This window comes from Ctenopharyngodon idella, chromosome 9, assembly GCF_019924925.1.
Source record: "Ctenopharyngodon idella isolate HZGC_01 chromosome 9, HZGC01, whole genome shotgun sequence".
Classification (NCBI taxonomy): domain Eukaryota; kingdom Metazoa; phylum Chordata; class Actinopteri; order Cypriniformes; family Xenocyprididae; genus Ctenopharyngodon; species Ctenopharyngodon idella.
The window spans coordinates 20,123,119-20,137,415 of record NC_067228.1 but is presented as its reverse complement, the minus strand read 5'-3'; the positions used below and the strand labels follow the sequence as shown (position 1 = coordinate 20,137,415).

Here is a 14,297-nt window from a genome sequence, read left to right as displayed (position 1 = left end):
CCAAAGTTAATTCAAGGCTGGATCCTCTTACTCATTCTCTACAGCCTCTGGAAGTGTGAAGAAATTTGTCTTCAATAAAAACTCTCTTACAACTGACTGAACTACAACTTTGACTCCTGGTCATCATTGAGCATACTGTTCTCTTTATGTCCATATTTAAAACTTTATAAAGTAAAATAACTAGCTTCCGGCAGACAGCCAGTGAAGAAGAGTGAACTCTGACCTGATGCATGAATATTTTTTAATAAATCTCCAACTGTGTTTATCTGAAAGAAGATATTCATATACACCTAGAATGGCTTGAGGGTGAGTAAGGCTTGGGATAATTTTCATTTTTGGGTGAACTATCACTTTAAACATAATCAGCCGAACAGGTAAATTTATCTAGTCACTAGTCCTCTTTCACAGCCTTTTGGAGTTTATAATTACACTTTTGTAAACTATTATAACTCGATCTTTCCGGGAAAATATTTAAAAAACAAAAACTGAAAAAGTTTTCAGAAGCAAAAGTTTTCTTACACAAAACGTGTAAGAATCATGAGCTTTTGTTTGTCACAGACCTTATTTTCTGCACTAATCCAAATGCCAATGGAAAAATCCTTTTAGGTTTTTGTTGAGGGAACCAGGGTGATGCTAACTTCCAGGTTGTTGGCCTACAAAAATAAAAATACATCATCCTTGCACCACTCTATTGGTTCAACTGAATTAGAGATTCGAAAAGCTTTGTTTCTCCCATCACTACTTACAAGAACTGTAGCAACATTAAGAGAGAGTGCAACTGTCTCATAGCCAATGCAGAACCTAAAAAAGAAAAGCATAGGAATTTTACACCAGCCACTTGATCAAATAGAGTGTGATGCATTGAGCACACTTTGAAATAGGCCTAGTAAAAACAGAAACAACGCCCTCTAGAGTTTAAATTGTGAGGTGTAACTTTAAGTTGTTCAATTAAACTTGACATGTTGACAAAATCACTGGACCATCAGTTCTCTTTCACTACTGATATTGTAGAGAGAGAAAAACTGCCCATTTCTTTGCGGCTCAAGCACCCAGTCTGGTTCTAATTGTAGCCCTTTCTGGTTATAACACTAGCAATCAAATGATGCATGTCAAATGATTTCATGTTACAAGTCTCCACGTTGGTCTCCATTTAGTTCTCATAAAATCAACAAAATCAAGTATGTGACTTAGATCTTTTCATTGCCATTAAACGATCAATTCACCAAAATATGAAAACATTTTACTCAACCTCATGCCATCAAAACCCACATGATGTATTATTGCACATATGCAGTATGTCTCAGATTGGACCTCACTATGTAGTACTACATATATTAGCCATTTACATGTAAGCATTTTCATGGTATAAAAGACAAACACACATAGTCACATCTCCATGCTTTCAGCATAGGCTGCAGGTACAGTAATTCCCTGTAATCTGGGCTGTAATCTCAGCTTTGACTAATTGTAGTGAGCTCTCTGTACTCCTAAATTAGCTGTGATACATGGAAGACGAGCAGCACAACTCAGGAAAAGACATCATATCATCCACACAATACACACTAAATTAACACACATAGACAAAACTGCAATAAACCATATACTGTAAACAGCACCTGTACCTTAGCACCTATAATAAAACTTGTAAATAAAAGTCTTTAATATAACATTTTATTCTCACAAAAATTCTTAAAGGCATAATTCACACAAATATGACAATTCTGTCAAATCATTTACTCACATGAGTAATGGTGTATTTAAAAGATGACAGTATTTTTATGTGAACTATCCTTACTGACACAACTTTAAATACAGTAAATGTTTTTTAAAAAAATACATACAAATGTCAATTATTGCAACAGCCATTATTGCAAGGTGGTGACAGACCATTCACTGAAAAATGAAAGGGAGAAATTGCAACACCTAAATAGGATAGCTGTAGGAATAGAAGTCTAGACTTTTTGTCAAAAGAAAAGAGCTAATTACCTATTTCATTATTTGAGCTTAAGCAGCAAGATTTATGATACCACAGCTGTATCTTATTGCTGATTTGAAATATGTTTTTAAAACAAATGTGTTTAGAGATTTTGGTCTTCTTCATTCAAGTATATAGGAACTGTACTTATATGACTATTGCACACTGTACATAGAAAATAGCTGCCCGAGGATGTTTGCTAGATGGCTGCCAAGTGAAGTGACTAGCCTTAAAGGGATTTTGGCTGAAAGGAGCCACTCCATTAAGGGCAGTTAAAACAATGACAATATATATTATCATTACATATTATTACTATAACCCCTGTTAATACATTCTTCACATTCTTCATTCAACACTTGAAGACACAAATCTACTTTACAAATAACATTTTAGTGTTTGGAACGTTATTAGAGGCCACTTTTTATAGCTTTGTAAGTTTACAATTAATTTTCAAACATTTTTGATATTCAATAAAATAAACATTAAAATTATCTGTTTGTTTTGTCTTTTTGAACAGCAGTGAAACTATAAAAGGTACCAAAGAATAAAACATACATATAATGTACTAAAAGTAATAGAATATTAATGGTCAGTGATTCAAGTAACTTTCAAGAATAATGCATCAGGGATCTCTGAAGATCTCTGAACACTAAAGATTGTTTGGCTGAGAGACGGACCACAGCTATAAGAATAGAAGGCACTAACAAAACATTTCAATCAATGACATAGATATTGTCTGTGACCATGATCTTCAACTAATACAGACAAAAAGTGAAACGGTCTTTAACAGTAGGGGGAAAAAAAAAGGAACAAAATAGCTTTTTCTTTTTTAAAACTTATTTTAAGAAAGATCCATAGTTATCCATTTTAATTTGTGATGGCGAATTCTCTAAGAGAAAAAGAGAGGCTGAAGAAAAATTGCTCCAGGAGCAGGTCATTTTCCAAAAGACAAGACAAGTTTCTGAAAGAGGAACACATCAAGCAAATCAATACAAACACTGTTTTAGAATAAAAAAAATAAAAGCTGAAAAGCCCTAAAGTTCCATTTATATTTACACCAGAAGCAACATTGGGGACACAAAACATACTGTTAAAGTATAACATGCCGTTCTCATAACATTCACCTTCAACGTCATGCACCCAGCAGGATACTGGACATATTTCCTATGTGGAGGAGCTTTCTCTTCGATTATCCATTGTTCTGATTAAATAAAAATAAATTAATGTGAGGGGTGAAAATATGCAAAGCTATATGCTATGAATAAGACATCTTAAAAAAATACTTGCATTTGATGCTGCCGCAAAAAATCTGCAAACTGACGATCTCTCGTGTAGAGTTCAAGGATGCGTATGCGATCTTGAATCTCCTACGGAATGGACAGGAAGAGAAAATCCCAGAAACATGTATCACACACTTGCTCATATACAATTTTCAAATCAATAAATAAATAAATAAAATAAAAAATTCACTTGCTCACCTAAATGGGTATACAAAGTAATTTGTTGTCAACATATTACTCTATTTTTGTGCACACAGACCCATACCTCCTTGGTGAGTTCGCTGTTCTCATAAATATGCTGTATCTCTTCACTGCTGAAGTCAGTGGATGCTTCAGCACTGGTGCTGCTGTGGACTGGGGGCTCTGGGTACCGCTGGTAGTAATGGCTGTAGCCTGTTGTTAAATCGCTCTCGAACATGGGGTTGTACTTAGTGGCTCTGTCTATAAACGGTGGACTGTCGTCGCTCCTTCATACAAACATGTAAACACACAAAGTTGCAACAGTCATTGTTACATCCACAGGGGTAAAGAAGTCATGATCTAAAGAGGGTCATGGGATCAAAGATCAGCCTTGTTGATGAAGTAATACAAATCTCATAATGGCATTACTGGAGATGTAAGCTTCTTCCTAGGTACTGCACATGCAGAGAGAAAAAAGAACATTAAACTGCCCCTATTATGCTATTTTAAAGGTTCCTAATTTTGTTTTGGAGGTCTCCTACAATAAACTTACATGCATCTAAGGTCAAAAAGCACAAATTTTCTCATTAAATACATTGCACATTATCTAATTTCTCAAACACTCTGAAAACGGTTCATTCAAACATTGTCTTTCTAAACCCCTCCTTTCCGCGAGCCTACTCTACCCTAATTGGTCAGATGGCCCAGTTTGTTGTAAATGGTCAACGGCTTACAGGACGTGACGGAAACGAAATAGCCATAACCATTACCGGATTTTTAGCTCCTAAGCACTTGTATACACAGTGATACAAACAGTAAAGATGCCGTTGTTTTGTTCCGCACGAGTCCTCATCCTTTTGAAGTGCATGCAAAGAGGAGGTACAGTGCTGAAAACAGCGTCTTCTTGACATGTCGACAATACAATCCAAACTCTTCCAGGTCTCAGCTACAACTACAGTGTTTGAGAGTGGACCAAAGTAGATGTTGTTCGTGGGCAGCCAATAAAGACCATAGACCATGGCATATTGCAAATTTGTTACATTGCTACATAGGTATGTAACAGGAAGTGAGACTGGAATTGCTGGTAGTTTAGAATTGATTCTTTCTTTTAAGAGACTATATTTGTCGTCCACTTTGATCTTTATAACTTTGCAGACCTTTTACATTCACAAAAACAGCTATATTACATACTGCATGAAAGGTAGTACTCGAAAAAGCTTAAACGGGGCACTTTAAATGTAAATGTAACTGATCATTATAATTTCAATAAATAATTGATTTCAAGATTTGACTTGGTTTAGTGTGTAATGCAAAAGGAAAGTTTTATTTTAAAATATTTTTTTTAATAAACAATTTGCAAGTTTGCATTTATCACCATTACAATTTAATGGTTTAATTTTGCTTTTATTGAAATATCATATCTCTTAAAATATCATACTTCCATTGTGATTTTTTTTGTGAAGTTTTAGTTATATAGCACCTTTCTAGAAGCTCAAGGCTACTTTACTCAAGGTCAAACTCTTATCAAGAGTTCATAGCAGGTGATCGGCTCTAAAAGCTCAGGCTTCTGAGGTAAAGCTTTCATGTACTGAAGTTCACTTACATAAGACAAAGTCCATATTAGAAAGAATATTATAATGAACAGTTAAAGTATGCGGGTTGGGATGATGGTATGATTTACCAGATTGACTGTGATAGAGAATGTGTCTTACCGTACTGGGTCTTCTGTCTCGTCCTTGTCATACTGGTCTCTCAGAGTTCTTGCTAAGAAGAAGATTACTCCCGATGCCACCAGCAGGAACCCAGCAACAGATGCTATGGCAATGCCAACTACGAGTGGCTCAGAAACATATTCTTCACAATGTTCTCCTCTGTACCACCAGTTTTCCCCCACACGGCATCTACAGAGCAGACACAAACATAAACGCCTTAAGAAAATGCCAGCCTAGCAGCTACGTACTTGTTCTCCAGGTAATACAGACCTCGCTGTACAGTATATGATCTGTATTCAGGCTTTCTTAAAAGTGCACAAATTCATTCAAAATTTCCTGAGCATTATATAATCGAAATAAACATACCTGCAAATGGCTCCTTGTCCTGGAATGACATCACATTTCCCATCATTCAGGCAGAAGTCATGCTGAAGGTCACAGATGCTCTGGCAGGGTAGTCCGTCCACGCTGAAGTAACCAGCATTACACACACATTCAGCCTCACCTGACCAGCGGTTCACTGTACATTCTGCAAACTCATTACATGCCTGAAACTTGCACGGGTCTGCATGTTCCCCTGAAAACAAACCACCATACATACACATTGAATAGCTGCAGCATAAAGGTGGCATGTGATGAGGTACCTGAACACAGACAGATTACCAAAGTGAGAGGTTTTCTGAATTTGTCTTACCTGATTCGACATCCAATGAATATTTGTCAATGGCAAGGTTCATGGTCTGGTAAGCAGTGTTGCAAAAGTCCTCAAGAATGAGGTAAACAGCAGTATTGATTACACGAGGAACGGGCTTCCCAAACTTCATACGGCTATTCACCACAATACTTCCATTTCTAAAGTTTAAGATCTCCAGGTTCTCAAAGTGACTGAGGTTTGACTGCAGATATGGCACCAACTGTGTGACATACAACCCAATGATGAGTTCATAATCTCACAAACATAAAAAGCAAATAACAGGCCTTTTCAACTCCAGTCCTGGAGGGCCAGTGTCCTGCAGACTTTAGTACCAATCCCAGTCTAACCCACCTGTCTGTAATTTGCAAGCAATTCTGGACACCTTGGCTGTGTCCGAAATCACCCCCTATTCACTATTTCCTACATTGGTCCACTAATATGGTTCACTTGAGGGTGTGAATGAAAACAAGGCAGTGAATTCGCATACTGAGTGTGCCAGAAATGCTTGCTGGCAGCTCCAGTAGTAAGATGATAAGATTTATCTTGAACTCTGCCATGGAAACTCTGTATAAACCTTAATTAAACAATTTAATAAATCATGTATACTTGTATCATATTGCGCTGTAGCTAAATGGAAGATTCAGCTGCGTGTGCCATCTTCTTGTCAGACGCGAGAATTAATTTGGCGCACAACTCTAAAGGTGCATTAAGGGTATTCTGTAGCCGTTGAGCGTACATTGGTTGTACACTCGTTATCGCAGTGCATTATGGGATTGAATGAGTGCACTCGATAACGTCCACTATGGTTTCGGACACTACAAATGGCTGTCCCCTCAAATAGGGGGCGATTTCGGACACAGCCTCAGATTAGCTTGTTTGGGTGTGTTTGGTTAGGGTTAAAGCAAAACTCAGCAGGAAACTGGCCCTCCAAGACTGGAGTTATTGAGCCCTATAAATTAGAGAATAATTTAATCTGAATTAGGAATGTCCATTTCTGCTCCTGGAGGGCCACCTTCGTGCAGAGTTTAACTCCAATACACCGTTTCTAGAAATCCTGAAGGGTTTATATGGTAATGGTTCAGGTGTGTTTTATTGTGGCTGCAGCTACAGTAAACTCAGCTGGAAGGTGGCCCTCCAGGAGCAGGATTGGACACTCTTGATTTGGATTGATAAGTGAAAATTTCAAAGAGGAAGAAGTGATAGTAGGAAAAGGAAAGAAAAAAGAGGCACAAATATATTTTGGAGGAAATACACTACCAGTTCAAGGAACCGTTGCTCCAAGGCTTTGTACTCTGCAGAGCTCTTATTGAACAGATCGTCAGAAAACATCATGTTAGTTACACGAAGACTGAAAAACACTATCAAAGACCTCCCAGGGTTAGTTGGCAAGGCAATGCTGGAAACTCCATCACCCTGAATGACACTAGGGAAACCACTACCCTCTTCCTCTCTGTAATCAATCACATCCAGAGATGTAGTCATGACTTCTGAATTTAAGGTATGCCCCAACTCAACCTCTTCTGGGGTCTTCATGGTCATGAGGGAGAAGGGTTGTTCTATCTCAGGTGAAAGTGGTGTTGGGTAGACTGGGCTTGCTGGTTCAATTGTGACCAATAGGATCTCATCCTCTTTTAGAATTTCCTCTGAAAACTGTATAACTGAAGTATCTGTTAGCACAAAATCTTTGTTCTCCTGTGGCATTGTGGTAATGTCAACATATTCTTCCTCTTCTTCAGCCTCCTCTGATTTCTCCTTTGTGATTACAGCAACTTCACTATCCTCATCCTTTTGTGTTTCTGTTAGAATACTTTCTTCCTTGTTGTCTTCCTCTTGCCCCTCTTCTTCTGCAGGTAATATGAGCTCTTTCTCAGGTTCTGGGGTAGATTCTACCTCAGCCACCTTGACTGATGGCACTGCGGGCGCATCACTAATATGTTGTAGGTTTTTATCTTCTCCAGCTTCAACAGTAATCAATTCTGTGGTTTCCTCAGGCAAGATCTGGTCTTCTTCAACCACTGTTGTAATTGTGGAGAATTCATAGTTATCTATCTGTGGCATGTCTACGTTAATCAAAAACTCTTCATCAACCTCTGTCTCTCCAGCTGGCTCTTGAGCCTCAGTAGGAAGGACAGTTACCCAATTGTATTCTATTGCACCAGATCCTGAGGCGGGATCAAGGTCATACATTGTAATGTCACTGTCTTGCTTGGCATCGATAATGGAACCAACAGTTTCACCTTCCACAGCAGGGGTCTGGCTAGGAGGAAACAGTAATGCCATGTCCTTGTCTTGAAGGTCTGAAAGGAGGAATAAACAAGCATCTTGACACAAGTCTTTCACCACCATATTGGTTTAAATCAGGGGTGTCAATCCTTCTCTTAGAGGACCACCGTCCTGCAGAATTTAGAAGAAGTTGGACAGGTTGAAGCTAAACCCTGCAGTCCACTGACCCTCCAGGTACAGGATTGGACACCCCTGCTGTAAATCATTGTACATGTGAATGTTGGTTCTTACCCTCTGAGAAACTACCGCTGGGATGGTCTATAAGGGGTGGTGTGTTCTCATCTAAATGTATGACATCTTGCTCTCCCATACCTTCCTCTTCAGACATTGTAGGATCCAAATGGTCATTAATGGTAAAGACCTCCTTTGCCACTTCTCCAGGCAGCTCAGACGGTTTTTCTACCGATAAAATATCATCCTAGACAATAAAAAAAATAAAACAGCTGGTTCTCAGACTATGTGAAAGTTATTGGTGGTGTTTGCTAAGGCTATCATTAATATTAATACTGTTTCTGCTATTCCATTCTTAGAGTTAGGGCTTTGTTGAAAATAATACCTCAATTAGTGTGCATTGTTAAGTAAAGGTAAAGTCTGGAGTGATAGATTTATATTAAAGGATTTTACATCTACAGACCAGAATATCACATATACTTGCACTTTTGTAATCACCTTACAATACCCTAGAAACCACCCAGATCACCAAAACCTAGCCTAGCAATATCCTGTAAACAACCCTAGCAATGTGCTGGTGAGTTGTATACTAGGAATCAGCATTTAGATTTTAAGAATATATAAATATCTTGATGGTATACTGGAAACTTCCCTGTCACCTTGACAGAAATCTTAATTCACCTTGTGGTCAGGGTCTGGGAACTCCTCGGCAGGATGGGTTTCCTCTGGAGATGTTTCCTCTGACAAAAAGAAAATATTATACCATTACAGACTGCTGAGATGTACCATAGAGGACTAGTAGCTACAAGCAGGTAGAGCCGTACCATGCAGAGCCTCAGTGATGTCAGGGTGGAGGTCAATAATGGTGTACTGGACTGTGGGCCCCTCTGAGTAACTAAAGGTGCCCTCTACCATGTTGGATTGAAGATTAATGAAGTCTAGCGTCTCACTGCTGATCACTTCACTGTTGCTCTGGAGGGACACAACATATTCCACCAGTACAGCCTTATCACCACTGCAGAGAGAAAACACCAACCAGACAGCTGAACATGATCATGACAGGAGTTGAAAAATGGGATAACTTTGCAATAGTCTCAGATCATTAAATGTAATGTTTAAGTCTTGTGGCTATATTTTCAAAACACTGGATATTTTAATGTTTGTATAAGAACAATGTGTTGCTCCATAGTTTTCCATTGTGATTGCATGACTAGATTCTTGCTTGTTTATACAAGGAAAGACTGCAAAAAAATGCATTCTCTCACTCACTAACCTGCATTCATGCACACAATGAAGTGCAATTTACCTTGAGGGATCCACCTGTGGCCTACAGAAAAGATAAAGTTCATATTTTTAGTAAAATAGTCTTACCACTATAGCAGGTGAAAGGCTAATGCTGCATATTGTCTATGAACATGCCATTCCCTCGCTAACTTCCCTCTGTCTCGTTCACTCAGATGTACGTCATTGCTTACGTTACTCACTACTGCCAGAACCCTTGCAATGGGTTTAAAAGGAACACCCTAAGCCCTTGATTACTTGTGAGTAAATTAAGTGACACTGCGAGTTGCTGTTGGGTCAAGGGTCTGTCCCAAGTGTGCCATACAAGTCCTGAAAAGTGAAGCCAAAGAATTTCAATCACCCCCTGGTGGCTGGTTGCAGTATAGATCATAAACCCCGCCCTCTCCATGTAATCGAATGGGACGTGAGCCAAACTAAAAATCCAACTACACTTTCAAATATTTTTTTCCAAAGACGGTTTGTGTCATTTTATGTAGTTCTTAACAAGCAGTTAAGCAATTTGTTCAAGTATTCATTATTCCAATAAGTCTGGTTTTAGTTAGTTATTTGATGCTGTAAAAATGGGGCGTAACACGGCTGCTCGCACTGTGTAGTCAACTTCATTATCAGATATGACTATGAGCCAGTTCTTTTAGGTGAGTCATAAACACACAGCACAACCAGTGTAGTAGCCCAATTCACAAACAAATGGACTGTTTCCCATTATTTAAATGTTTAAATTTATTATTCTTTCTGTAAAAAAACCTTTTGCTTGAAAAGTGTGCTTGATCGGTCTTAAAATGCCATCATATGTTCTAATCTAATGCAATGATATTCATACATTTTTAAGTGTGAACTAAGTGTCTAAATACTTTTTGGAGCCACTTTATAGTAACTAGCAAAATTAAACATGAACTAACACACCTGATGTTCAATACTGAAACACTCTTGAATTCTGTTAGTTTCTCCAAAGCAGCGGAAATCTGTAACAATGACATATAACGTAAAAATTTGCAGCAGTGCAAACATAACATTAGTGTAAAAAAGCAAGTAAATGTGTGTGTTGTACCTTCTCTGTGATCCGCTGAGTGAGTCTGCCATGCTCACTGCTGGTGGAGTTGAGCAGCGCTTCACTCCATGGTTCTCCACTCAGTAACATAGCCAGCTCTACCCTCTGCTCAACCAGAGGACGTGTAGGCAAAGCAGCTGCCTCCTGCTCAATCTCATTAGTGATCTACCACAGACAACACACACACAAACTTTGTTTAGCAGGTGTTCAGTATTTAAAATTCGTTTATATGTATATTTTTTCAATGTATCATTCATGACTCATGAGTGCATCAGATTAGAACCAGACCTCACTCTTACATTTTGAGTATATCTTCACCAATGATCACAGTATGTTTCAGCCTATCAGCTATCTACCTCAGTATCCAGCTCCATTGTCACGACAGCAGATGGTGCTTCTGCAGTAACTTCCATCACGCTCTCAGAGATAACCTCATCTGGAACCGCTGTGGTCACCAACACAGTGGTCTCTGCTGGAAACTCATCACCTACCAAGTTTTAAAGACATTTTTTTGTCTCTTGGTGTTCAGGCACATGTTATAAGATCTCTTTAGGTTTATTTCATGCCATTTCCAATTACAACATCTGAATTGCAAACAAAGTTTGGATCAAAATCCTGTACAAACTCAGAGAAAATGTATAAGTGTTAACTGAAATTCAAACCAAATACTAAATGCCAAGAATTTTATCTTGCTTATTTTAAAGCCATTTGATTTTTTATATTCTGCCACAATAAATGTGCATCAGCACTAACTCGTTTAACAGCGGCTAGTTGCTGAACATCTAGAAATTGCTGTTGATTGTTTAGAAGCAAATGTCTCTCCATACAGGACTGAAACCAGGAGGGTCAGTGCCAAAAATATGGTCCAGAACATGCCAAATTTATACAGTATTTCACCCCAAGATATTATAGTCCATAAATAATTTTGACATGTTGTTTAAATTATGGCTCAATACAAAAAACTGAATGGTCTTACAATATTATTTTCCTTTTGATTTTCAAAATCAATGTCAAATATGATCCAGACATATCCTTAACAGGTAAGGGTTTTATACACTTTATATAAGATACTGTATAAGTAACACAATCATAACAGACAGACCTGGTGGCACACTGTCTTGCTCTTGGGAAGTATCCTCTGGTCTGTTTAAAAAAAAAAGAGAGAAGAAAAAGGAAAAAGACAGTTAGAAATGACACACAGACCTTCAAATGTAAGAGTTAACCCTTCAACCACAAACACAAGATCTCTAATGCACAGTCTGTTTAATAAAAATTGAGTCTCTAATGCACAGTCCATTTAAATAAAAAAAAGGGTGTAATACCTGCATACTGAGTATGTAGGTATCTTACTGAGAAAAAAAGAGGAAGACGAAAGGTGAGGAGAAAATCAGAGACTAATAACAATGAATAAATGGCTGGGAGAAAATGGGGTATTTGTAAAAGTATGGGTTGAGGGTAAAAATGTTTAACTGCACCTTTTCAGTATCGTCTGTGCAAGTCTCTGCAATGGACCATAAAGATTCAAAAGACTCAATATGTAAGACATTCTGATATGCACATGCACCACTGACCCATAATACTTTATTCATATAGAAGTATCAGCTAACATAAATAGTACAAAGTTAATTATACATGTCTTATGCTACATACTCTGTGGACAAGTGCCAAGTGTTCCTCTGATTGGCTAAAATAAGTGCCAATCTCCCGTATGGAGACTCTATCTGTCTGGCATTGGCTCATCCAGTTCTGGTACTCTTCCTGACTGGGGAGGCGCTCCAAGAAGATTTTGAAGGCCTCCCACACAACTTCCTGACACACTGTAAAACAACAACAGGATCATATTAGTGCAACAAAACAATCAGAACAGTAGGAAATACAATCAGACTGCTCACTTTTTTTGCTTGAGTAACACTGAGTTTCTTGTCTGGGCAGTTTAATGGAAAAGTTTTTAATCTCAAAAGATACAACTCTTTTGCATTTATTATGATACAAGCTTTGGTATTGTCTTATGTAGTGATATCACAGGATTGACCACTTAAGTAGGGATTGGACACTCACATGTTTGGGTCTAACTAGGAGGTTGGAACTTACCACAACAAACATACGGCTCATGACACTAACATTTAGCCTAACACTTCACATAATCCTTTAGTCAGCTGGTATATCAAATGTATTAAATGACATAATGGAATTACCATGTTTTTGACTTGAAAAAAATGAACATTAATAATACTGTCATAGTCCTTAAAAGTGAAAATGTTAATTAATCAGTACCACACTATATATCAAAGTGCCACAGTTATACCATCTTATACCATTGCAATGATGCATGCATTTAGCCCAAATAACCTGCTAGGATCTTTTCGTAATTTTAATTTCTAAGGTCAAAAACGCTGAAATTGGATTTCTGCGTCACAGTTGTTTTGACGGTAATACTTTTTAATACTGTTCTGTCATTAATTAATAACTACACAAGAACAAATGAGTAACACACTATTAACATTCTTGTAACCGCTATTAACTAACAAGAAACTCTGATTAATGAGTTAGTAAGTAATAGAGCTCAGATGAATGACGGTATTCACCATAATCTAATCCATAACTACTATTTTTTATACCTCCCAGAGGCCTACTAAAAACTACTATACAGGTTCATAATTAATGTGAATAATTCATAATGTAATTAATTCTGAAGATCATGGTAACTTACTAGTAATGACTCAAGTATTACCAAATCCTTCTGAAGGAATTACTAATTATTTGAAACAGTATTCTAAAGAGAAAGTCAATGTAAGCTTTTGAGGTTTTTGTAAGGTTTTGTACAGTTATTCCTTTTGAAGAATTTGGTAACACTTGAGTCATTACTAGTGGGTTACCATCAGTGTTGGGTAAGTTACTTCAAAAAAGTAATTAATTACTAATTACATCATCAATGTAGTATTTAAAATACTTTTCTAATTACTCTGTCTGAAAAGTAATTTAATTACTCAGTAAGTAACTTATTACTAATTACTTCTTAAAATCCCTATAAACCTTGACTGGATAGACAATAGAAAGGAAACTCTTTTAATAATTTAGTCAAACATGGAATAGTTTAGCCTTTTATAGCTTTTTAAAACATTTTAACTTTATTAAAACATATACTATAATACTTTTATTTACTTTAGTAACAAATAGGGATGTCACTATACCAAAGATCTAGTAGTCGGTACCGATACCACCAAAAGTGCACAATACTCAATACCAAAGTCGATACCACGGTAAAAATATATAAAAATACAAATAAAACAATGCTATATATTTTTTTCCAGGTAGGTCTAATAGTAGTAAGTAAAAATACCACAGAAATTGTATAATCAAATATAAAATAACTCTGCATAGTCATAACTGTATAAATTATATATAGATTTATCCTTATTAAAGCTTTTCTTTTGTTGTTTGATTATCATTTATAATACAGACAGCCAATAGTAGACAGTAGCATGTTTTAAAGACTGCTGTCACTAAGACCTAATGGACGGAGACAATATGCTGTTACACATGCTGTTCACATTCACATAACCAACATGAATATACGCCAAGACGGGAATTTTGACATAACTGTGTGTGTATTTGAACGTTTATATGTAATAAACCGGGAAAAGAGAGGCGG

At 37.2% G+C, this 14,297-nt stretch overlaps 1 protein-coding gene across 1 annotated transcript; it reads right to left on the bottom strand.

The window, feature by feature from the left end:
* Positions 1-1,257: 1,257 nt before the first annotated feature.
* Positions 1,258-12,181, bottom strand: impg2a (interphotoreceptor matrix proteoglycan 2a). The gene is made up of 15 exons (XM_051905756.1): positions 11,748-12,181; positions 11,002-11,132; positions 10,646-10,810; positions 10,501-10,559; positions 9,602-9,622; positions 9,120-9,310; positions 8,977-9,035; positions 8,356-8,542; positions 7,099-8,138; positions 5,842-6,061; positions 5,514-5,724; positions 5,148-5,336; positions 3,521-3,722; positions 3,100-3,342; positions 1,258-2,936 (listed from the first exon to the last, which is right to left on the bottom strand). The coding sequence occupies exons 2-14, from the start codon at positions 11,056-11,058 to the stop codon at positions 3,247-3,249; spliced, it is 2,697 nt and encodes an 898-aa protein (XP_051761716.1). The 5' UTR covers positions 11,059-11,132; positions 11,748-12,181; the 3' UTR covers positions 1,258-2,936; positions 3,100-3,246.
* Between the last annotated feature and the right edge of the window lie 2,116 nt (positions 12,182-14,297).